A 26,895-nucleotide genomic window follows, 5' to 3' on the forward strand; every position below is an offset into this window, starting at 1 on the left:
TTCAAATCCAAGGGAGAAAGAGGGACATACATTATAAGAGTTGATGTTATACCTGTATTGTGTGTGTCGTCAATCTTGACCCCTTTAACATCGTACCATATCTCATGAAACAGGAACACGAAAGCATTACACGTAAGGTTCGATGTCACTGGAGGTACCATCTTTTTTGTAAATGATCCATTAAGATATATGAAACTCCTACAAGGGAAGATTACAGCATCTTGGTGCTTGATGACAATCCTAATTTCATAGTTCTTGTGGTTGAGGCATAAGGTCTGGCTTATAAAACACTCATCGTATTGCACTGTGATAGTTATATTGCGAGATTTCAGACCTACGGTTTTAAAAAACTTGTAGTTTGCACGTGCCTCGCTGTTGTGCTGTAAAGTGTGACACTGTGCGTTGTGTACATTGGTTTTATTCCTGGTGCCTATACTGTCTTCGTTGACAGTATGAGGATGATGGGAATCTGGTGGCTGCTGCGAGTCCTGGCTGATTGAAGACCACCGTCGCTTCCTGTGCCGACAGGTTCCAGTGAGTTGAATGTTGTCGTAGTAGTCGTCGTCGCTTTAGCCTTCGACAGTTCCCAACTGGTTGAAGCTCACCGCCGCTTCCGGGTCCTTGCACATTCGAAGTCACTGCTGGTTCCATTTTAGATGCAGTTGTACAAAGGTCCCTCACCACTTATCTTTTGTCTTCTTCCAGTTGATGGGGAGAATCTGTAAATTGTATGAATCAATCTATTGTTGAGATAGGAGTTGGCAACTGTGTAATTTCGCAGAGAGTTCATCAATAGATTCAGTAACTGGTTTAAAGGTTTCTCTCAGTGTTTGCCCTCAATCCAAATGTACTAACTTTAACAGCTGTAACTTCTCTCGGACAGCCTTCTGTGTCACAATGACCTTATGCTTAGTCGACATTTTCAATCTCCACATATTTTTACAAATTCACTGAATGACACATCAATCGCTTCATGTTCTTAGTAAATGTGCTTTAAATTCAAATTGTCTTGTGAAGGCTATAGTGAAGTTTACATTACCCCTCATCAACAGTTTTGGGATTCTGGAATATGTCTGACTCAAATAAGACACATCATCATCCATATGATGTCAAAAACTGAAACATCGTAGATTTTGATCCTGGTTTTCCACAGCAACATGATCGAACTTGAAGACAGTGCGTGGCTTTACTTTCTGTGGTTGGAGGATTTCACTGCTTTAAGTGAATGTCGTGTATGTTACGCCATGTATCTCATTCTTCCTCTTCCTCTTCTTCTTCTTCTGGTCTTCCTCCGCGCCATCACAGGACCAGTCACTTACAACAAAGTCCTTATGTCGTGGACGCTTCATCCATCCTGCCATGATACCGACTACATCAGATATTGACGTGCATTAGGCTTTTTTAGAAAATATATGTCATCAACTAAGCTAAAGATTATACATACACCTGAAAGTGTCGTTTATCATTCACTTTATCAGTGACTTAAGACACTGACGTGATTCACACAACTTGCTGCTGTTGTAGTATTCTAGATATTGCACTGAAAATACTGATAGCTATAACATCATTATTATTTTTATTCAGTAGTCGTTTACAGGGTGCACCACTTCAACAAAATCAATTGGTTCTTTCTTCATCTTCATGCTTGCACAGAATTTGGCAAATAAAGCTTTCTTGCATGCACAGAATTCAGCTTGTATTTCCCTCAAAGTGATGGGTATTCCTTCAGTTTCTTCTTTTGGCACCGTGTTGATGATGTGTTCTAAATCGTCTACATGCACACTATACGTATGGAGACAGTTCAAAATGTCTTTACACACAGTTTGAACATGAGGCAACCGTCTATTAAGTCTTTCCAACACAATGGTTTGCACCATCTGTAGACCGAATAAGTTCATAATGGTGGAGTGCTGAAAATAAATGGACCGACCACCTCATCTCAGCATGAGTGCACCATCGACGTACAATGATGATATAGATAGCGTCAGACCAGCACACCAAATATCTGGGAGAGAATGGGATGGATCAGACTCTGTGGTCATCTGTTGACTGATGTAGGGTTCTGCATTACACAAGTCATCTCATTCCAACTCCGTAAAGTGCACTTTGTCAGTTCTCGGTGCATTTTCGATCTCTAACATGACATGCCAGTCACTATCCACTGATGCTTCTATACCAATATTTGAGCGCTTTGAAGCGCTAGCTGTTAAATTATAACTTGAAGTGAGTAGTATTATAACACTGGAAGGAACTGGCACCTACTCATCCACCACTATTACACTCTGTCCTTGTAGTAACACTGGAATGTTTTGGGATGGTGCATATGTCAGAGACCAGCACTGACCTGCACCGTACTGAGAGTCTACCGTGTGGAGTAAGACTCTCAGTACACTTGTTCTTGGAGTCAGAGGGTGGCTGAGTGTCTTAGTTACACAAGTCGATGTTGAGGATAGATAACAGCAGCTTGTCCTGCTCCAAATGCTGGTGAGGTGCACTACAGGATCCCATGGTGCTGCAGGTACTGAAAAGTCTGAGGTTGCTGCAGGTCCCAACAACTTGGTGACTGCTGCTGCTGCCAGTCTGGACGCATTGGAGGCTGCCGAACAAAGAAGGGAAGCAATAAGCATCCGCTATAAAGACATGGAGTTAGACCAAGTGATGGAACTTGACAGAGAAAAGGAAGAAGTACTATGTGCAGTAATAGTAGCACAGACATTTATAGAGTACTTACTCTTCTGCTTCGTCCTATTCTGATGGGAGACGCTGGATGGTCTCAGCTGCTGCTGCTGCTGTTGTTGTCGTTGTTATGACTGAGACTGATGGGCTACGTCGTTCAGCTTTTGTCCTCTGCATCACTCTCATGTGACTGGAAGTACCATTCATGCATTCTTATTGGCTTTCAGGTGGTGGATGGCAGGAATGCGTGTTTCTATTGATTCTCGAGGGTAGTATATTGGAGGGGGGGGGGGGGGGCCAAAGCCATTTCAAGTTCCCTCAGTGGCAGATTTGTGAATTAACTCATTCGTCCAGGATTGTTGGTGAAGAACACACATTTGTCTCTTACAAATATTGATGGGCCATTTCGGAAAAGGTAGACAGTTCCAGCGCAGGTTGCAATCTGTATGAGCTGCGAAATGCATCTTCAGCCACCCTGCTGCAACACCATTATTTGCTGAAAAGTATTCTTCTTACGCTCATCCATTATATTTTGTTACCAACCATCATGTAGAGGGCTATTGATGTAGTTCTCAGCTGCATGTTTACATGCGGTACACTTACTAAATTCCTCCCTGTTTGACACCAGCATCTCATCAATTGAACACACTGTGAACACAGAGATGCTTACGCCAGAGTGGAAGAGTGGCTTGTCTCTTTGCGCTTTGGAAGACTGACTGGACTTATCATGAAAGATCAGCAGCTCCAGCACATGCATCTGTCAGCATGAGTTGCGAAATGCACCTTCAACCCATCCAACTGCATCACCGTTATTTGAAGGAAAACATTGTTCTTACCCTCACCCAATATCTGTGCTTTCCAAGCCTCATGCAGGGCGCTATGGACACAGTCCTCAGCTGCATGATTATATGCAATATGGCTGTTCAACTCTTCCCTGTCTGAAACCAACATTTCATCTACTGAGCACATCGTACAGACAACTGGTGAGATCCTTACACACCAACAGCTCAGCACAGACTGTTTTCCCACCAATTCACAAGTGGGGGAGAAGAGAGGAAGTGAGGGAGGGTGGGATGGAAGGGGGGGAAAGGAAGGGAACTGGGAGAGGGGGGGGAGGAATGGATGTGGTAATGACATCAGTACGACGTTGTATATCAACCCCCAGGGAGAGGAGGTAAGAGAAGCTGTCATTTTGAATAAATTTTGCAACAATGCAGAGTGGCTCAGGACGAAGTTTATCCCACCACTAATGATAGGATTTCCAGTGGTATTGGTGCCACTGGTAAGGATAGAAACATGAATGTGTGAGAGAGAAACTTGTAACCGATGACCTCTCTTTGTTTTCTGTTGATTTGTTTTGGACATAATTAGAATCACACGTCAGTCAGTGTTAGTCCACAGAGTATTTTATATCCTTACGAAATATAAATCCATTTTATAAGTAATAAAAATTAGAAGAGCACGTAATTTCTCTGCTTTTATGCAAGCAAAGCAATTACTTCTGACGCAAGGACAGTTTACATGTGCAAACATAAAAAAATCTATTTAATTTTTGTTGTTATTTTGTATTCAACAGATCGTTTTTCATCTCGATTAAAGGAAAAAGTGTCCTGTTATTACAAGTAAGTGCGGAAGTTGTTTATGAATAACGGAAAGATGTTTTACATAAGCTCAACGAAGTATTGAAACGATGTTTGATATGTTTTTGTATAGAGCTTTCAATTATTTTTTTTTAGGAAACTGTGTTTTATAGCACTGATGATGAATCTGTATTGTTTTCTTTATTTCTACTACAACATACCCCTGTTTCATTTTACAAATCAACGTTTTTCGAATAAGACCAGAATTAAACTTCGACAGTTTCAATTTTGCAATACATAGCATTTATTTTTAAGTAACAGACAGAAGGATAACGATGTAGAACAAAAATATTCCATAACTTACGCAGCCCTTATATGTCCTCACTCAGTTTCTAGACGGTTCTCCCTTCTGGTTTCTAGAGGAACCTAGCAAGAGACTGATTGCATACACAAGCAAAGCAATCGAAATTAGGTAACGCCCTATGGGTATGCAACACACTTAACATACAGGTAACGCAGCTACGATGTTAATTGTCCAAAGTTCCTTTGAAAACTATCATAGTGTACAGTTACTTATGATAATCTACAGTAGTTTCACAACTCTAATCATTAGGCATTAAATAGACATGCTCGTTTGTAATCACTATATTAATATTAAATTTCTGTATATTAATACTTGGCGATTGCGATGTCACTTGCTTTGTCCTATAAGCGACAGTATTTAGCTATGTCTGTAACAGTCACGACGAACAGTGTAGTCAAACAATGCATGCAGCCATTCAAAGAAATCTGTAAGACTCTGGACTGTCTGCTGCGTGCCTCAATTACAGGTAGTGTACCTCGTTGTTGTTGTAAGTCAGTCTTACCGCTGGAGGCTGGTGGGTCGTGTACCAGCTGTCCCAGACTCTCTCCCGTAGAAGACAACCGCAGAGTTAGCAGCCTGCCACCCGCAGTAGAGCTGGGATGGTCTCGGCAAGTTACCGAGCAGCGGCCATCCTACAGAGACAAGTGAAATACCCTGAAATAAACGCCTGAAAACAGAAATATTGTACGGTTTATTCAAGAGAAAGAGCTGAACAAACTGTGCAAGTCAACAACGCGTTGTTTCACCTCTGTCCCTTAGGCAAACAGTTTCCACAATTGTTGAATGTCGTTCTGAGGGATATCGTGCCAACTTCTGTCCAAGTGTTGCATTAGATCGTCAAAATCACGAATTGATTGAAGGGTTCTGACCATTATGCTCCAAACGTTCGCAGTTGGGGAGAGACCTGGCGACCTTGCTGCCGAGGTAAGATATGGCAACCATGAAGACAAGGAGCAGAAAATCACACCGTATGTGGAAGGGCATTATCTTGCTGAAATGTAAGCCCAGAATGGCTTGCCCTGAAGGGCAATAGCATGGGGAATGAGATTTTCACTCTGCAGCGGAGTATGCGCTGATGTGAAACTTCCCGGCAGATTAAAACTGTGTGCCGGACCGAGACTCGAACTCGGGACCTTTGCCTTTCGCGGGCAAGTGCTTTACCATCTGAGCTACCCAAGCACGACTCACGCCCCGTCCTCACAGCTTCACTTCTGCCAGTACCTCGTCTCCTACCTTCCAAACTTTACAGAAGCTCTCCTGCGAACCTTGTAGAACTAGCACTCCTGGAAGAAAGGATATTGCGTAGACATGACTTAGCCACAGCCTGGGGGATGTTTCCAGAATGAGATCTTCATTCTGCAGCGGAGTGTGCGCTGATGTGAAACTTCCCGGCAGATTAAAACTGTGTGCCGGACCGAGACTCGAACTCTGGACCTTTGCCTTTCACGGGCAAGTGCTTTACCATCTGAGCTACCCAAGCACGACTCACGCCCCGTCCTCACAGCTTCACTTCTGCCAGTACCTCGTCTCCTACCTTCCAAACTTTACAGAAGCTCTCCTGTGAACCTTGTAGAACTAGCACTCCTGGAAGAAAGGATATTGCGTAGACATGACTTAGCCACAGCCTGGGGGATGTTTCCAGAATGAGATCTTCATTCTGCAGCGGAGTGTGCGCTGATGTGAAACTTCCCGGCAGATTAAAACTGTGTGCCGGACCGAGACTCGATCTCGGGACCTTTGCCTTTCGCGGGCAAGTGCTTTACCATCTGAGCTACCCAAGCACGACTCACGCCCCTTCCTCACAGCTTCACTTCTGCCAGTACCTCGTCTCCTATCTTCCAAACTTTACCGAAGCTCTCCTGCAAACCTTGTAGAACTAGCACTCCTGAAAGAAAGGATATTGCGTAGACATGACTTAGCCACAGCCTGGGGGATGTTTCCAGAATGAGATCTTCATTCTGCAACGGAGTGTGCGCTGATGTGAAACTTCCTGGCAGATTAAAACTGTGTGCCGGACCGAGACTCGATCTCGGGACCTTTGCCTTTCGCGGGCAAGTGCTTTACCATCTGAGCTACCCAAGCACGACTCACGCCCCGTCCTCACAGCTTCACTTCTGCCAGTACCTCGTCTCCTATCTTCCAAACTTTACCGAAGCTCTCCTGCAAACCTTGTAGAACTAGCACTCCTGAAAGAAAGGATATTGCGTAGACATGACTTAGCCACAGCCTGGGGGATGTTTCCAGAATGAGATCTTCATTCTGCAGCGGAGTGTGCGCTGATGTGAAACTTCCCGGCAGATTAAAACTGTGTGCCGGACCGAGACTCGAACTCTGGACCTTTGCCTTTCGCGGGCAAGTGCTTTACCATCTGAGCTACCCAAGCACGACTCACGCCCCGTCCTCACAGCTTCACTTCTGCCAGTACCTCGTCTCCTACCTTCCAAACTTTACAGAAGCTCTCCTGTGAACCTTGTAGAACTAGCACTCCTGGAAGAAAGGATATTGCGTAGACATGACTTAGCCACAGCCTGGGGGATGTTTCCAGAATGAGATCTTCATTCTGCAGCGGAGTGTGAGCTGATGTGAAACTTCCCGGCAGATTAAAACTGTGTGCCGGACCGAGACTCGATCTCGGGACCTTTGCCTTTCGCGGGCAAGTGCTTTACCATCTGAGCTACCCAAGCACGACTCACGCCCCTTCCTCACAGCTTCACTTCTGCCAGTACCTCGTCTCCTATCTTCCAAACTTTACCGAAGCTCTCCTGCAAACCTTGTAGAACTAGCACTCCTGAAAGAAAGGATATTGCGTAGACATGACTTAGCCACAGCCTGGGGGATGTTTCCAGAATGAGATCTTCACTCTGCAGCGGAGTGTGTGCTGATGTGAAACTTCCTGGCAGATTAAAACTGTGTGCCGGACCGAGACTCGAACTCGGGACCTTTGCCTTCGAGCCTCGGTCCGGCACACAGTTTTAATCTGCCAGGAAGTTTCACATCAGCGCACACTCCGTTGCAGAATGAAGATCTCATTCCGGAAACATCCCCCAGGCTGTGGCTAAGTCATGTCTACGCAATATCCTTTCTTTCAGGAGTGCTAGTTCTACAAGGTTCGCAGGAGAGCTTCTGTAAAGTTTGGAAGATAGGAGACGAGGTACTGGCAGAAGTGAAGCTGTGAGGACGGGGCGTGAGTCGTGCTTGGGTAGCTCAGATGGTAAAGCACTTGCCCGCGAAAGGCAAAGGTCCCGAGTTCGAGTCTCGGTCCGGCACACAGTTTTAATCTGCCGGGAAGTTTCACATCAGCGCACACTCCGCTGCAGAATGAAGATCTCATTCTGGAAACATCCCCCAGGCTGTGGCTAAGTCATGTCTACGCAATATCCTTTCTTTCAGGAGTGCTAGTTCTACAAGGTTCGCAGGAGAGCTTCTGTAAAGTTTGGAAGGTAGGAGACGAGGTACTGGCAGAAGTGAAGCTGTGAGGACGGGGCGTGAATCGTGCTTGGGTAGCTCAGATGGTAGGGCACTTGCCCACGAAAGGCAAAGGTCCCGAGATCGAGTCTCGGTCCGGCACAATTTTAATCTGCCAGGAAGTTTCAGTAACATAGGGTGTAGGATGCCGTCAAAATACATCACAGGGGTACGTCGACGACATTCAACGCCCTGCGTTGTTGCCCTTCATGGCAAGCCATACTGGGCTAACATTTCAGCAAAATAATGCCCGTTCTAACACGGCCGAGAGTTTCTACTGCTTGTCTTCGTGATTGCCAAACCCAACAGCGCCCAGAATGGTTGCCGGATCTCTCCCCAATTGAGGACGTTCGGTGCATTGTGGGCAGGGTCTTGCAACCAGTTCGGGATTTTGATGATCTAACCAACCATTTGGACAGAATTTGACACGATATCGCTCCGGATCATATCCAACAACTGTGTCAATCAATGCCAAGCCTAATAACTGATTGCGTGAGGGCTAGATGTGGACCAACATGCTACTGATGTGTTCTATTTGTTGCTTCAATCACTTGTTTGTCTGTACACTTAAATCATATCTGCCGATTTGTGTCCCATTCGGATAATTCTTTCGGTGTGTGTCTTTTTTAGTGTTAGAGTCTGTTTCAGTTGCAAAAATATTGTGTTTAGGCCAACATGATCTTTTCATGTTACAAAATTACTTTAATACATACCTTTATTGACAAATGAATGTATGTTTTATATGTAACTAGCTGTATAGGAATCGTTTGCATTCTGAAGTGGGTAATAAAGTGCAATCAGTTATTTCATTTGTATACCATCTAACTATTTCAAAATGTATAGCTACAAACTAGAATTGCTATTTTGCTTTCGGGTACAAAGATCACTAAGTTTTTTGGCTGTCCAAAACGCAGACGCTGAACATGTAGTTGTCCTGCAAGGAACATGACTCTTTCAAACCAACTCCACACCACTGGAATGCTTGTTCTTGAGTGTTATTGATAGACATACTGTACGCTAATATCATCTGAAATTGATAAGTTAGCTGAAAGGAGTGGAATTGTTGGTCTTAATATTGACTTGCGTATTTCACTTCCGGTCAATTTCTCTGCTTCTGAGATGTTGTTTAGAAGCTTTCCTACGAGGGCATACCGGGAACATTGAGCGAATTTAGGAATTATGTCGAGAAGTTTAAATTTTCATCCTGGTTCATCACTCCATCAACAGATTTTGTTACACCTGCTAAAATGCAACAGACACTCTTTGTTACACGGTAACTATGGGTACACAGTTATCAATTGACAGTTCTCAAAAAAGTTTACGCTGGGCCGACGAGAAGCTGTAGATTCAAAACAAGAGTAGAATCTTTATAATCTGTGGTCACGCAAATCCATCGTTCATGTGTGTATTCGCAGTCCAAAGAGGGATCCAATAAGCAGCTCAGTCACGTATGCATAGTGTCAGCGAGGTAGATACTGGAGTACAACACGGTATGAAGTGAGTTCGTTGTGGCGAGGCGACCGGTTTTGTTTCCTGTATGACATAAAAGCCTAGGTCCACGTGACTGCTCCAGTGTGCCTCTTATTGGTCGCTTCTGCAATCTTTGGCATTGTATATCGCGGACTATCGATCTGACAGTCTGGGGTAAAAATACAGAATCGTTCTCCACATTTTAAGGCGTTTAGTGTCGAAAGTGTCACTGTCAATCCTCTCGGTAGAGGGATCGACGCACCAGCGTGTGTGATCTGGTGTCTGTGGTTGCATTGTGCTTTCTAGGGTGGGGGAGGGAGGGAAGGGGGGGGGGGTAAGCGGCATCGTCATGATGGTTTCTGTTTCGGTTTCCTGGCCCTCACTGCTAGAGTAGGAAAGTGGTCCCACCCAACGAGTGACTCCCTTAGACGTCGCTGGACCTATGGTTGATTGCCTCTGCCTGGTGTCGAAAGCAGTACCAAACACGCTCCAGAGTTGGTGGCGGTTATATCACGGTGGAAGCTGCTAGGTGTAGTTGCAGCTGGTTTTTGCAGTCATACCAGCCTCGTGCCATTGGCTTCTACAATCATCTGTCGTCCTCCGGCTGTTCTCATGACACCTAGTAGCCGTCCACGTACTTTCCCGAAATTGCCTTGTCCTATCTCTGTGACCAGAGAGCAGCGAGCGCGACGCTTCAGCTGGCGATATTGTGTCGCAGACCGCAAGGGGTCTCAGCGTGTCCGGGGTCAGTGGCCATGCAGCAGTTTGCCACGGTGCGACTCTGAATGGGTGTTGTCCTGCAGGAGGCCAGTAACTGGGTCAGGATCTCGGCTTTGGATGCGTCTGATATAAGTTCTCTCATCTGCACTTGAAGGTGCGGACGAAGCCCTCTGCTTCATCATTGGAGTCTGTATGGAATGGAGCTGTTGTCAGGTGTGTTATGCCATTTCGAGAGAAGAAAAATACTATATGAGAATTGAGGGCCATTGTTTGAAGAGCTTGTTTCTGGGGCCCCTGCAATAGTAAATATTTTCTGCAATGCGTTTATTGTTTCCCTTTCTGTGGCATTTGGTATCCGAATGACTTTTGGGAATTTCCAGGAGGCGCCAATGACAATGAGCCACATCTTTCTGAAGAATGGATTGGCGAAGATCTCAATTATACGCACACACGGGCGCTGCGACACTGGTCTGGCATCGAACCGTCGCGGGCGGCCAGAGTGGCCGAGCGGTTCTAGGCCCTTCGGTCTGGAACCGCGCGACCGCTACAGTCGCAGGTTCGAATCCTGGCTCTGGCTTGGATGTGTGTGATGTCCTTAGGTTAGTTAGGTTTAAGTAGTTCTAAGTTCTAGGGGACTGATGACCTCAGATGTTAAGTCCCATAGTGCTCAGAGCCATTTAAACCATTTTTGAACCGTCGCGTGGGTACTGACAGTTGACACGCAAGCATTGCAGGAGCGATCCGTCCTCTCTTCGACATGCGCGATGCCGAGCCAATAGGCGCGCCGCCTTGCAAACGTCTTCATGTGTGCCGTTCCCCAACAGTAAGCATGTTTGGAGCCTATGACATGCTGAGGCAGTGGCAGCGTGATGATCATCTGCCAGTCGTCTGTTGTCAGCATCAGTACTTCATGTACCATGTGTATCATATTTTTGAGAGAAAAGTACATGCAGAGTTTTGCAAGGGAGTGTGACTAACTTGACCCTCCTGAGGACTCACAGGTCGTCTCAAATGCCTGGGGGTTGCTTGACTGCCCCAAGATTCTGTGACTTCCAAACAACTCCCGAAATGGGTAAAATGTTCAGGACAAGGGAGCTAAATGACTGGCTTTTGATTCACGCCCAAACTTTCTCATTGGTCATCATCTTTCTCCTGTAACATTCCTCTCGCCAAAGCTGCCCGTAACGTAAACCCATTTTACTTCTATTAAGGAAGACCGCATCATTATCTCATCTTCAAACGCAAGCAAGTGGCCCTGGCACTTTGACTTATAGGTCTCGCAGGTATCCCGCCAGGCGCGACCCGAGGCAGATTTAAAAGAACAGAAAATCACTGCTCGAATTTAAATGTAAATCAGATAATTGCTTCCCTACGCACTGATAGCAACAGGTATGCCACCATAAAATCCTATCACACGAACTGTCTTCCAATCACGAGAAATAGTGGTCGTCTTTTCAGGCTACCGTTGGCACAAAAAATAAGTGTCCAGACACTCTTCGATAATTTTAACAAACTCAGCTGTCCAGGATTCAATATTTTCTTAAAATTTAAATCTGGTTATTGTTTCAATTTTCAGACAGAGACTCCAGATGACATATGAAGCTAGTGCACGGAGCCGCTTTATAGTATCGGTCTGCTACCTGTTATGCACCGCTAGCTACAACTATAGTTCAATTCTTTTATCTTGGCCGCTCGCGCATGCCCGCCCAGACGCGGGAGATTGCTGCGTTGCCAGTTGCACACGACGCACGCGCCAAGAGAAACAGCGCCATAGTATAGCATAGTTCGCAAGCTTACGTTTAGAGCGCGCAGTTCATGAAGTAAAGCCATCACGGCCGCATTAACCCTTTCGCTGCTACAAAGACGTGTTCCCTGCATTCAGCACTGTGCTCGATTTTGTCATTGCACTGCTCGCCTGTGCAGACAAATGGTGTTCCGACTGCTTTGACACTCTTATCATTCGATTCCACAAAAACTATTTGGCCCAAAAATTTGATTTTTACACATCTTCTTGACTGATACCTTCCCCCCATAAATGACTTAATTTTGTTCCGATGTTCAATGCAGTTATTATGCAGCATTAAATATAGTAAACCACTGCACGAAATTTTAAAGAGTTTGCAGAGGTAAATGTCTATAGAGTATACTTTCCGTATGGTCGATTTTAGTTGCCACAATGTTGAGAATGAAATGTGGACAAGATACCTAAATTTCATATAAAATTTACTGTATAACAATATCTCATTTAATTTAAGTACCACGTAGGTGTCGTATGTAATATTGAGAAATATTCCATCTTTCGCGACTGTAATAAAAGTTTTATTTACACTGGGCATGTTTAGCTTTATTTTAAAGCACTTCAATCAATCAAAAGGATGTAGACAAAATATATTAAACAAAACTGTGGACTTAAAAAAACATTAGGACTTGAATATATCGTCTATCAGTGAAGTGCTCTGAGCTATGTCAAATATAATTTTTGTGTGTGGCACACACAAACAGCATTTATTTGCTAAAGCACTGATCAGCCGACACAATCGTTGAATATTGTGTTACCGCAGCACAAAACTACGAAAGGTGACTTGGCAATGGAGGAGACAAAATACTGTCCACTGAAGATGCTTCAAAAGAGAGAAACGCGTCTTGTCTAAATATGTCGCTTATTACAGTTGCAGAAGAGGAATATATTTCAATACCATTGGTAAAACTGCAACTGTGGAACAAAAACAAGACAGAGAACATTAGTACCATTGTGTATGTGCCATACCTTTCATTGATTGAAGTGCTTTAAAATAAAGCCAAAAGCGCCTGGTGTAAATAAAACTTTTATTACAGTCGCGAAAGACGGAATATTTCTCAATATTACATACGACACTTATGTGGTACTTAAATTAAATGAGATATTGTTATACAGTAAATTTTATATGAAATTTAGGTATCTTGTCCACATTTCATTCTCAACATTGTGGCAACTAAAATCGACCATACGGAAAGTATACACTATGGACTTTTACCTCTGCAAACTCTTCAAAATTTCGCGCAATGGTTTACTACATTTAATGCTGCACAATAACAGCGTTGAACATCGAAACAAAATTTAGTCGTTTATGAGGGGGAGGTATCAGTCAATAAGATGTGTAAAAATTAAATTTTTGGGCCAAATAGTTTTTGTGAAATCGAATGATAAGTGTGTCAAAGCAGTAGGAACACCATGTGTCTGCACATGCGAGCAGTGCAGTGATGACAAAATCGCGCACAGCGCGGAATGCGGGGAACACATGTCTGCAGCAGCGAAAGGATTAATGAAGAGACAATGCACTAGAAATTTCAAAAAACTGCATTCAAACGAATAAAATTCGTGAAGTAAGACACTTCGATATTGTTTTTAAAAAAAGAAAATATTATGCACCACACAAGGTTTGAACTCATAACCGTGCACATAGTAGCTCAACACCTTAACCGTTACACTAACGCAGCTCACCTGGCAATGAAACTCCATGAGAACTTTAACAAGTCACGCAAAATACTGACAAACATTATTGGTACGACTGTGAATTACTCATGCTTCATCGATGTACAATAGGAAATAAACAATTACCGCTGTTTTTTATTGCGAAAAAGAGGTTTGTGAGGTTGATACAAACACCTTTCCTTGCTATCGCCTGAATTAGGAGTCTTATTGCTTGTTTGGTTTAATTAATTAATAGAATATGAAGCAATTGGTATAAAGAATGCATTTTCCAAACTTTCTATAAAAGAAAGTCTGCTATCAAGACATTGCTTTTGTTCTATTACTTTATTTATGACTGAACATTTCTAAAACTGGAGACACTCGTCCGTGATCTGCACTGCAGTCGAGATCTGGCAACGTCGTTCTCTGTTCATTGGCTGGCTGAGTTTTGTGACGTCAGATGCGCAGAACGAACCTAAACTCGGCCGCCAACATAAATGACGCGCACTTTAGTAGGACACTTACGAAAAAGTCCGACAAAACATCAGTTAGCACTAATGACCTGCACCTGCAAGACCCGTTAAGTGCAAAAAGTACTTTCCTATATTAGCTATCACAATTTTTTGTTTGCAAAACATTGGTAGAATACGAGGGAAATGCAGTCGATCTACAAAAGAGATTGGTTGCAAAATACACGTTGACCCATTTTAAAATATTGCTCAAGTGTGTGTGTGACCCATGTCAAATAGAGCCAACGGAGATACCGATAGTGTAGATCCACTTGAGGGCGTCCTGGAGTTGCCTTAAAACTTGAACTGTCAGGCACTTGTAAGACAGACGCAAGCTATCCTGTGAAAGCCTGCTTACGAAGTTTCAAGATCCAGTTTTAGATGAGGTATCTAACAATGTACCACAGTCTACTATGTATTTTTCCCGTAGGCACAGAGAAGAAAAGATTAGACGAAATAGAGTGTGCACATAGGCGTTTAAGCAAATGTTCTTTCCGTGCTCCATACGTGGATGGTACTTGAAGAAACCCTGATAACTGGAACAGTGATAACTGCCGTTTTGGTGCACATTAGTGGTTTGCAGAGAGTAGCTGTTGATATAGAAACATCTGAAATACAGTAAAATTAGAAAATAACAGAATTCACGAAAAATGATCCAATCTGCACTGCAGCTACATGATTACTCTGCAGTTCACAGTTAAGTGCCTGGCAGAGGGTTAGCAGAATCACCTTCAAGCCACTACTCTACCGTTCCACTCTCGAAGAGTGTGCGGGAACAAAGAACACTTAAATAATCCGTACGAGTTCTGATTTCTCTTTCTCCCTATGTAGGTGGGCGCCAAAAAAATATTTTCACACTCTGAGGAGGAAGTTGGTGATTGAAATTTCATGAGAAATTCCTGTCACAGTGAAAAAGGCCTTTGTTTTAATGGCTTCCAACCAAATTCGTGTATCATATCCATGACACTCTCTCCCCAATTTCGCGATAATACAAAACAAGCTGCTCTTCTTTGAACTTTTTCGATGTCATCCGTCAATCCTATCTAAAGCGGATCCCACGCCGCACAGGAAAACTCCAGAAGAGGGTGGATAAGCATAGAGTAAGCAGTCGCTTTAGTTGACCTGTTACATTTTCTAACTGCTCTGCCAATAAATCGCAGTCTTTGGTTAGCTTTCTACACAACATTATCTACGTAATAGTTCAATTTATATTACTCGTATTGTAACCCCTAAGTATTTAGTTCAGTTTACAGTCTTTAGATTTGTGTGATTTATAGTGTAACTGAAATTTAGCTAATTCTTTTTAGTGCTCATGTGGATGACTTCACACTTTTCATGATTTAGAGTCAATTGCCACTTTTTTCACCATACAGATTTCTTGTCTAAACTATTTTTCAATTGGTTTTGATCATCTGATGACTTTACATGACGGCAAATGACAGCGTCGTCTGCAGACAGTCTAAGAGGATTGCTGAAATTGTGTGCTAAATCGTCGATGTGCACCAGGAAAAACAGGGGGCCTATAACTCTTTCTTAGGGGAACGCCAGATATTACTTCTGTTTTACATGAAGACTCTCTGTCAGTTACTACGAACTGTGACCTTTCTGATAGGAAATCATGAATCCAGTCACACAACTGAGACGATACTCTATAGGCACTCAATTTGATAAGAAGTCGCTTGTGAGGAACGGTATCAAAAGCCTTCTTGAAATCTAAAAATATCGAACCAATTTAATGGCCCCTCTCAATAGCGCTCATTACTTTGTGAGAATAAAGAGCTAATTGTCTTTCACAAGAACGACTTTTTCTGAATCAGCATTGGCTGTTTGTCGATAAGGCGTTTTCTTCGTCGTGATTTATAATGTTCGAGCACAGCATTTGTTCCAAAATCCTACTGCAAATCGACGTCCTTAATATGAGTCTGTACTTTCACGGATCATTCGCATTTCCTTTCTTGGGCATTGGTTTGACCTGTGCAACTTTCCAATCTTTGAGTACAGATCTTTCTACGAGCGAGCGATTGCATATGATTACTAAGTGCGGAGCTGTAGTATCAGCATACTCTGAAAGGAACCTTTCTGGTATACAACCTGGATCGGAACTTTTGCCTTTCCGCTACATCGAAGATATCTACTTCTAAGTTACTTACGTTGCAAGCTGTCCTTGATTCGGATTCTGCAGTATTTACTTCGTCGTCTTTTGTGAAGGACTTTCGGAAAATCTTGTTTAGTAACTCTGCTTTATTGGTGCTGTCGTCAATAGCATCGTCGTTGTTATCGTGCAGTGAGGGTATTCACTGCGTCTTGTCGCTGATGTACTTTACATATGTCCAGAATTTCTTTGGGTTTTCTGCCAGATGTCGCGACAGAGTTTCGTTTTGGAAACTATTAAAAGCATCTCGCATTGAAGTTCGTGTTAAATTTCGAGCTTTTGTAAAACTTCGCCAATCTTGAGGATTTTGCGATCTTTTAAATTTGCATGTTCTTATCGTTGCTTCTGTAATAGTGTACTGACCTGTTTTTTGTACCATGGGGGATCAGTACCAGCGCTTATTAATTTGTTTGGTATATATTGCGATGGTGGGGTGGTACTGCAAATAAATTTCCACCCACATCGTGGTGAGTCTCTTCTCACACGCACACTTCCCAAAAGTTACTGAAATGCAGTTCTTAGCCGGAAACAGCTACAGAAAAAACAGCTGTACACCTCTTAACAGCAAGTCGCACTAATTTTTTGTTTTCGGTGGAAGGTTAATAATACTTAAATGAAGGTATTTACGTGCGTAAAATTTCACTGTAATACGGTAAGCTAGCATACACCAATTACTTTACTCTAAGCTGTGCAAAGTCTGAAAAGTCCATATGTACATTTCATTCATGACCGTAGCCAGTTTATTGTAATTATTAGTTGTCCCCCACAGAAAGTTTACAAACGGATTGTTTCTTTTAGAATAACTCGCTGGAGTTTTGTTATAATCAGTCTCACGTAACAAAATATTTACGTTCGAATTTAGCTATTTAGAATGTCATCAAAAATTCTGAATTTCACACCGTGCATTAAACTGAACTATCTTCTAAACTTTACGGCACTTCTCAAACATTTTGGTACCGAAATATCGGAATATTAATAGTTTTCATCGGAGCACCTATCGATAGGTCCGACCACTATTAGATCCAAGCCCCGACTCTGCTCACTTCTCCACACAAAAGAAGTTTCTGGTTCCCAAAGTACACTCGAATATGCTAATTTCTGACTTCCAGAGAAATATCACAGCCAGTCGGAAGACAGTATCGAACCCTCTCAATCCCGTGCATATATACATAACCAATCAAAATTTATCACTGAATCAGGACATTAAATTAACATAAATAAATTTTGAAAACCCACAAATATAAAATTAACTCCCTCTTAACCGAAATCATAATCTCATTTCCGCAATACCATAAATTGACGAAGTAGTTTATAACAAATTCCTCAATACCGATGACTAACTCGTACGTCATCTCGAATATTCCTCACAAGACCAGTTACTCAATGTATAGCAAAAAACCTTCACACAAAACATTATTTCACATTCACATCTTCATTCACTCTCATATCCAAGCACAATTATAATATAAATTAATAAACAATTAGAAAATTAAACAAACAAAAGTGCAAAATGAAATGACAGAATTTCATAAGAATTCGCGGTACTTGTTTTTTTGATACGTCGGAAAGAACGCTGTGTCCAGGATAGCGCAGTCGTTAACGCACCTGCCTAATAAGCAGGAGATCGCGGGTTCGAATCCCGGTCTGGTACACATTTACGCTCGTCGCCCCTGACTCCACATAATGTCCTGCTGCAGGTGACAGCAGCAATTTTCCTCAATTTACAGTGATTAACGCACCTGCCTAATATGCAGGAGATCCCGGTTTCGAATCCCTGTCTGGTACACATTTACGCTCGTCGCCGCTGACTCCGCATAATGTCCCACTGCAGCTGGCAGCAGTAACTCTCCTCAGTTTATATATGAAATTATTTTTCCAGCAGCTCAAACAGTGTCCGTCAGCTAATGACTTCTACCAGACCGCACATAAACTAAATACACACGGGCAAGTGACGCCACTTGTCCAGCGCGTGACATACTGACCGCCTGTTCATTGTTCTTATGTGCGATCTCAATAGGCACGATGTACGATGCTACGGCTCAATATTTGTCAAATGCCGTCGATATTATTTCTTTGAATTTAAATCACATCTGGTCTGGACACAGACCACAAACTTATCAACTCAATAGGTCTGTCCGCTCTTTTTTTCGCAAGACAAGTGCTAGTCCCGCCATTTTATGGAGTAATTTCGCATATTTTTATTTGCCTGTCATTTTCACTTTCGAAAACTGGCTTTCGTGGAATTTGGAGAAATGATATTATGTCGACAGGTAGTGATACATTTTTTTAAAATTGTATACCTAATATTCTCTTTGACGTAATCATGGAAAGTGTTTTCTATTGTGTTTTCTATCGGTATCGGTCGCCACTGACCATCATCAGAACGATTGAGAGCAACAACAGATGGTCACCAAGAGTCAAATGCTAGTCAACCACGTGAAGGTATTCTTAATAGTTCTGATGGCCGAATATGGTTATTGGAATCTCTCGTAAGGTTTTCAATACTTTCGCCATCTTGACTTTTTTCGTCAGTTTTACGGTAGTTGGGGGATTGGAAAGGGTATAGTTACAGCAATGTCACCAAGAACAGCCATCTTAGCTGTGGACCAGTACCCTCCGATATATTTATGAGCCTAGCTTCCATCTGGCTAAAAGTATCTGCAAGCAAATGGAGCACTTAGTATTATATGGAAGGCGCATAAAGGTCGAAAAATTTGGCGTAAAGGTTTGTATTAACCCTGTAACAGTGAACGGGCTCCTAAATCCTGACCGCCATATAGCAAAAATTTCTGCCCGATGGCTGACACCACCTCAGTGAAACCAGTAAATATTAACGGTTTTTAATTCCTGTCTCCCTTCTCTCTTTCTCCTACTCCCCCCCCCCCTCTCTCTCTCTCTCTCTCTCTCTCTCTCTACCTTTGCACAAAGGTAAGATCTTTATTAGTGATCTGTCGCATTAGAATCGAGAAGAAGATCAAAGTATCTCGAGACATGATTGAAAATGCCTTCAGACCGACAAAAATAAGTCAACTCCGTTACGAAACTACAAATCTTATAAAATTAAACATTAATGTGAGAAGCTTCGGCTGAAAATTACTGTAGTATTCATTTGTACTTAAATGTTTCATGGTTACTGTTCTTACCTGTGCATTGGTAACACTGATGAAGCCTGAAAAACGAAAAAAACAAAAAAGTTGATTTCAAGTTATGTTGTATCGGGAACAACCACCGTAAATATTATTTAAAGCTGACAAAGAATTTAGTGCAACCTTGTACACTACGCTTAAAATTTTTGCATTGATAAAGCTGAAAGCTTAAGCTACATCCAAGCTACATCATTGTTTTGTAATAATTCTCAAATTCTCCAGCGAGATTTACATTGGTCTGTAAAAGTTTTCTGCGAATCCTAAGAATTGTTTTGTTCTACAAGAACGATATTTAGGCGATTACGATGGATGGTTCACGAAATTTATTACGTCTGACGCTGCCAAAACCGTATTATTGACGTCTTATTTTAACATAAGATTTCGATTTCAGACGGTAGAAACGTTGGTGTACACGTTTCTTTAGAAAAAAAAATCATCCAGAATATACAGCTTTAAAATGGAACTGAACATTTACGTAGTGCCATGTGAAATTTCAGCGCGCAGCTGCTAAAAATAGTAAACAGGAGACACGTCCAAACCTAGGCATAAAGCCTGCGCGAATTTGGTTCCGTGTAATCAGTAACTATGCCTCACAGACAGGCGCGTGAGGAATATATGCAGATGTCAGCGTTTGAGAGAGGACGTGTTGTTGGGTGCAAAGCAACCGGTTGGAGTAATCGGCGAATCGCTCGACATTTGAATAGGAGCGGTTCCACTATTCGACGATGTTGGCAGGCATGGTCACAGGGCTGAACACAGCATCAAGAAGGAAGTGGTCGACCTAGAGAGGTGACAGAAACTGAGGACCGAGCAAACGCCAGAGAGGATCTCAGAACCCATAATTCATCATTACTATTGATCTGACATGCAACTGGTGCTTCGGTGAAGACAAGAACTATTAATATGCAGATCACAGAAAGGGGACTGGGCTGATGTTGCCCCTTTCGCCTGTTATCATTGACGTCTGTACACCAACAAGCCATTTTGCAGTGGCGTGGGTCAGATTCGGTCTATAATCTCATTGACTGAAGTAGAATTGTCTTCAGCGATGAGTCCCGCATCGCACTGAGCCCAGATTACTAGTGAAGAAGCCGGCCGCGGTGGCCGAGCGGTTCTAGGCGCTTCAGTCCGGAACAGCGCGACTGCTGCGGTCGCAGGTTCGAATCCTGCCTCGGCCATGGACGTGTGTGATGTCCTTAGGTTAGTTAGGTGTAAGTAGTTCTAAGTTCTAGGGGACTGCTGACCTCAGATGTTAAGTCCCATAGTGCTCAGAGCCATTTGAACCATTTGAACTACTGAAGACGTACCTGGAGAAGCCCTGGGCAGCGGTGAGACACCAACTAGACTATTGCCCATCATATGGCTTGACAACCAGAAATGATGGTCTGGAGCGCCATTTCATTTCGTAGCATGTCTTTGGCTGTCATCTGCGGTACTCTTTCGGCACAGTGATACGTCTACGATATTCTACGCCCCGTTTTGTTGCCCTTCATGGCAAGCCATCGTGGGCTTACATTTCAGCAAGATAATGCCCACCAGCATACGGCGAGAGTTTCTACTGCTTGTCTGCTTGCTTTCCAGAGCATACCTTGGCCAATAAAGTTTCCGGATCTCTCCCTAATTGAAAACATTGGGAGCATCACGGGGAGGGTCCTCCAACCAGCTCGGGAATTCGACTACTTAAAGCGCCATTTGGACAGAATTTGGCACAATATCTTTCAGAAAGACATCCAACAACTTTGCCAATCAGTGTCGAGCCGAATAGCTGCTTGCATTTGGACCAGAGGTGGACCAATGCGTTATTGACTTTCTGGTTGTGAAGCTCTTTCTCTTGACTAAATCATCCAATTTTTCTGAAGTAGTCATTCGTTTGTGTGCACACGTTCATCACATCTACCGATTTGTGTCCCATTCGAATAATTCCTTCATTGTGCGTCGTGCACTTGATTTTTGTGTGGGGTTTATGAAAGACTCAGCACCGAGCGAGATGGCGCAGTGGTTAGTACTCTGGATTCGCATTCGAGAGGACGACGGTTCAAACCCGCGTCCGGCCATCCTGATTTAGCTTTTCCATGATTTCCGTAAATCGCTTCAGGCAACTGCTGGGATGGTTTCTTTGAAATGGCACGGCCGCCTTCTTTTTCCATCCTTCCCGAATCTGATGGAACCGATGACCTCGACCTTTGGTCCCGTCCCCCAAATCAACCAAAGACTCCGCCTTCGTGTCTCTCCTTCCAACAACTTTGGATCAACCGCCATGGCACACAGCAGTAACTTCTGGGACGCTCGCCAAAGCTTGGGTCGAGTTTGACTGTCGTCCGGACGTTTACTGCGCGCCCGCTTGAGAGCATAACGGATATTTGTCACAGGTAAATGAAAAATTTGATCTTAAACCCAGCTCTAAAACTTACACATGTCTACGTATATGAAAAATACACCCTTGTGCATTCGGGTGCTTCTTTTGAAAATAAAAATATTTAGCGAGATGAGTTAATATTCACCCAAAGTTTCCATCTTCATTCATGCAGAAAATTAATCTAGTAAAATCAAATGAATGTGTTTGAAACACGTTGTAATTTTTGTACTGTTTATGGGCATATGGAGAAATTCTTCCAGAAGGGCAAGGCTCTAAAATTGCCAGTTTTGATACAAATTCAGAACTCCCCCTCTTACCGCTCCCCTCCGCCAGGTCCGTCATGTGGCCGCCAATGCTAATGCCAGTGCTACTGTTCGACAGTAACATATGAAAGTTTAGAAAGAAAAATTTAAGGCGTAGTGTACGGAGATCGCCGGCCGAAGTGGCCGTGCGGTTAAAGGCGCTGCAGTCTGGAACCGCAAGACCGCTACGGTCGCAGGTTCGAATCCTGCCTCGGGCATGGATGTGTGTGATGTCCTTAGGTTAGTTAGGTTTAAGTAGTTCTAAGTTCTATGGGACTGATGACCTAAGAAGTTAAGTCCCATAGTGCTCAGAGCTATCTGAACCATTTTTTTGAAATGTAGTGCTATCGAAGAATGTGGATAGATAAATGAAAAAAGTACTGCAATGACTGATGATGTTATTAAATCTGCGGAAGAAGGAATAAGGTAGTTGGAGATCTGCTCGGTATCCAGGCGTAAATAACCTTGCACTGGAAAAAGTACAATAATGAAATAACAGCTGGTTGATTCAAATGGCTCTGAGCACTATGCGACTTAACTTCTGAGGTCATCAGTCGCCTATAACTTAGAACTAATGAAACCTAACTAACCTAAGGACAGCACACACATCCATGCCCGAGGCAGGATTCGAACCTGCGTCCGTAGCGGTCGCTCGGTTTCAGACTGTAGCGCCTAGAACCGCACGGCCACTCCGGCCGGCAAATAACAGCAGGGGCAAGCAAAGACTAGAATACGCAAAACAGACCCTAGAGGATATTTGGTGTAGCAGTAACGTGGAGCTATGCTTGTAGAGCTGCCACCTACTTATATCTTCTGATGATGTGCATTTATAGTCGCTTTATTCCTCTTTCTAGTATCTATCCACAACTGCCCACTTAATTTTTACACTGTGATCCACAAGAGTACGATAATATGCTGCATGCAACTGTTTATTTTTTTTTTACGCTGGCTAATAGGCGATAGTAATTATAATCTCAGGAAGAAGGGCACTAGATGTTTAATGCCCATAAAGAAACGAAATTCCTTTTGTGCAACTGGTTGCTGATTTTTTCAACAGATATACAGTTGCTTAAGCTGGATCAGGTACTAAATTTGTCGTATTTGCAAAGTAAATGTGTTGTTTTTACTGCACAAATATGTTTTAAAATGACATGTAAGAAACCATCATCGTTGTTTTCTGTTAATCAGCGGCTGTTTCTGTCCAGGGGGTTTTCTACTGAAGTGGGCATATCCGTCCTATTGGATATGCACCACGAGTGTCCGAGAGGCAGTTCTTTGACTTTTACTGAAACGTTGCACCGGATAGTCAAAAAGTGTAAATGTAACGTGAAATGTGCACAAAGTCATAGAGGAATTGGTACTCAGATTTAAGTTACACTGCTCAAGTGTGTATTTTACCACGTGTATCCACAATGGATGCTGCGTTTACTTACAATAGTAAGATTATCATAGAAGAAAAATGTGAATACTGATGTAGAAACTGTATGTAAAGTGACCTGGCCCGAAATGATTTCTGCCGAGGAAACAAAAGCTTCATTGAGGCATTTCTGGCTGCTTCAGGGTTTCTATCGACAATGTTGAAATCAGATTTGCCTTCGGGAATCGGGACCCTAGGGTTTTCGCACTGCACCTGAAACTCCTAACCATCCACACTTCAGGCACCTACATTAGTCAACTTACCCAAGCTGGAGAGAGTGAGGACTATCGAGCACACAGTGGCCCGCATTGTGAATGCAGTGTGACTGACCAGGCGCCGTAGACTACAAATGAGAACGCGCGCTCGTTCGTTACACGCCGACGGCGGCCGAAGCCGATAACAGCAATTAGACGACCTGCCCACGTTTCCTGCAGGCCACTCAGCAAGGACACCACTTCTCCTTTTCCACGTATCGTATCTCCACACGTTGTGTTCCCTCTAGCTAATGAACTGAAGGGTTAAAGCAGTTCACTGCTGCAAATCATAACGCAAACCTTTTGTGACTCTTGGTGTTTGTGAACACTCAGCATCCTGGGAAATAACATCAGTCATGCTTCACTTTCACGCACAGGCAAATGTATACCCAAGATCCGAGCTAGTGGGAAACTTATTCGTTTCAAGATGAATGGCGATACAGTTTTGAGGTTTCATAACAAAGAGTTCCGGGTACACTGACTACAAGTCAGTATCCATTACCTGCTCCGCCTTACTAGAAACTAAAACTGAACTGAAACGCCTGAGTGTGTAGCAGGGCAGGATTCGAGTTCTGCACATCAGAAGTATGTACAAAGTACAGTCAAATGAAAAAGATACAGATGAAAAAAAGCAATTGAACTGTTTATTATTTCAAAAGTTATCACCAACCTGTGTGAAACAAGACGGTCAATGCCTTTATCGAAAATGTTGGCCGTCGCCTACGGAAATAATATAACCCAGCAGTTTGTCCTCGATGGCGAGTGTTCATCGGAGACAAAGGTATCGTCAGGAGTGCCCCAGGCAAGTCTGATAGGATCGCTGTTGTTCTCTCTATATATATAGGGCGGGCAGCAATCTGCGGTTGTTAGCTGATGATGCCGTGGTGTACAGCAAGGTTTCGAAGTTGAATGGCTGTAGGAAGATACAAAACGACTTAGACAAAATTTTTAGTTGGTGTTATGAATGGCAGCTAGCCCTAACTGTGGAAAAATGTAAGAACAAACCTGTAATGTTCGGATACAGTACTACTAGTATTCTGCTTGACGCAGTCAAGTCATTTAAATGTCTGGGCGTAACGTTCAAAAGCGATATGAGGTGGAACGAGCATGTGAGAATTCTGATAAGGAAGGCGAATGGTCGAGATCGGTTTACTGGAAAGGTCTTAGGGAAGAGTGGTTCACCTGTAAAGGAGACCACATACAGGACGCTGGTGCGACCTATTCGTGAGTACTGCTCGAGTGTTTGGGATCCATACCAGGTCGGATTGATGGAAGACATCGAAGCAACTCAGAGGCGGGCTGCTAGATTCATTATCGGTAGGTTCGAACAACACATAAGTGTTACGGAGATGCTTCGGCAACTCAAATGGGAATCCCTGTACGGAAGGCGTCGTTCTTTTCGAGAAACAGTTAAGGAAATTTAGAGAAGCGGCATTTCATGTTGACTGCCGAACGATTCTACTGCCGCAAACATACATCAAGCGTAAGGACCACGATGATGAGATAGGAGAAATTAGGACTCATACGGAGACATGAAGACAGTCGTTTCTTTCCTCCGTCTATTTGTGAGTGGAACAGGAGGGGAAATGACAAGTAGCGGTACAGGGTACCCTCCGCCACGCACCATACGGTGGCTTGCGGAATATCTATGTAGATGAAGAACCGAGATTGCACCAAGGCGCCCACCTCTTCGCCCGAAGCAAATCGACGGCCATGAAGGTCTTCCTTCATGGTTCCAAACATATGGAAATGGAATGGGGAGAGATCGGGACTCTATGGAGTATGAGACAGGTCTTCCCAGCAAAACTCCTGCAGCGTGGTTGAAAAAACTTCGGCAATATTTAGGCGGGCATTTTTTGCAGGCTGTCTCGACTACGCTGCAGAAGTTTCGATGGGAAGCCCTGCCACATCCCCCACGCAGTCTCGATCCCTTCCCTCGTGATTCCTATATTTTTGGAGCTCTGAAGAAAGGCGTTCGCGGCCGTCGTTTGCTTCGGACGAAGAGGTGCACACCTGGGTGCAATTATGGACCGCAAACCGAAGCATTTTACGATGAAGGCACACTGGGGAAAACTTATTAAGTTATGGTGATTATTTTTGAAATAATAAACAGTTTAACCACTTTTTTCCATTCGTCCCGATTTTTTTGACTGCTCCTTAAATGCTTAATGTATTATTCTAATTGCACATGAAATGTGAAGATACCAGATAATATTTTATTCTACTACTTTAAACACTAGTTTACCTATTATGAATATTAAAACTCTCAGTCATAAATTAGAGTAAAATTTTTGAACCAATCCCTATTTACGGTGTATATATACAGAAACTGATGAAGTGACCAAGGTGTTTTTACACTTGTTTTCATCAAGTGGCAAGCTTAAGGTATCCACTGTACCATGGCTCGAAATACCCATCTAAACGATGAACAGATTGTCTCAGAAATATTTTCTGTTCACGTTAAAAATGTGTAATTCAAAACTCTGGATAACACAAAATACTCTATAGGACTATGCCACGCGGTATAACGTCGCGACCACCTGTTGAGAAAGCATGAAATGATTATCTGTCACTTATCGGTGGAAGCTGGAAACCTAAAACTGCGACATTCGGTTCGAGGGAATGAGCACACCGGTGTATCTGAAGGGGCTTGACATTAAATTACAGATCCATGCGTCCAGGAAGATTTCATCCAAGAACTGACAAACAAACAACGCCCAGCATGGCGGTGGATCACCTTGCTGAAACACTACTAACGCTTGAAATCCCTGTAACTGCGGTGTGACGTAAGGTTCGCACATATGCAGGTAAAATGTTGCCGTAATGCTCAGCGAAAAGAACGTCTAATAATTGTGTTGTGTCTTGAGCCACACTGTACTACGATAACATCCCACTTGAAGGACTCAAGAAGGGCCGTTGTTCTGCGAGCAGAGTGAGGACGGGCGTTATCGTGCAAAAAAACGATACCGGAAGTCAGCATACCATGGCGTTTGTTCTGTATAGCCCGTCGTAACTTCTTTATTGTTTCACAAT

General features: G+C 43.2%; 1 protein-coding gene across 2 annotated transcripts in view; it reads right to left on the bottom strand.

Moving 5' to 3' along the window:
* Positions 1-23,996, bottom strand: part of LOC124612679 — a 70,681-nt gene extending 46,685 nt beyond the window's left edge. For both annotated transcript variants that reach the window (XM_047141008.1, XM_047141007.1), the window contains exons 1-3: positions 23,872-23,996; positions 19,531-19,556; positions 5,123-5,252 (exon numbers count right to left, since the gene is read on the bottom strand). In XM_047141008.1, the coding sequence (XP_046996964.1) occupies positions 5,123-5,252; positions 19,531-19,556; positions 23,872-23,917 (202 nt within the window). In that variant the 5' untranslated portion in view covers positions 23,918-23,996. The remainder of the gene's footprint in view (positions 1-5,122; positions 5,253-19,530; positions 19,557-23,871) is intronic.
* Between the last annotated feature and the right edge of the window lie 2,899 nt (positions 23,997-26,895).

The sequence above is a fragment of the Schistocerca americana genome, chromosome 4 (assembly GCF_021461395.2).
Source record: "Schistocerca americana isolate TAMUIC-IGC-003095 chromosome 4, iqSchAmer2.1, whole genome shotgun sequence".
NCBI lineage: Eukaryota > Metazoa > Arthropoda > Insecta > Orthoptera > Acrididae > Schistocerca > Schistocerca americana.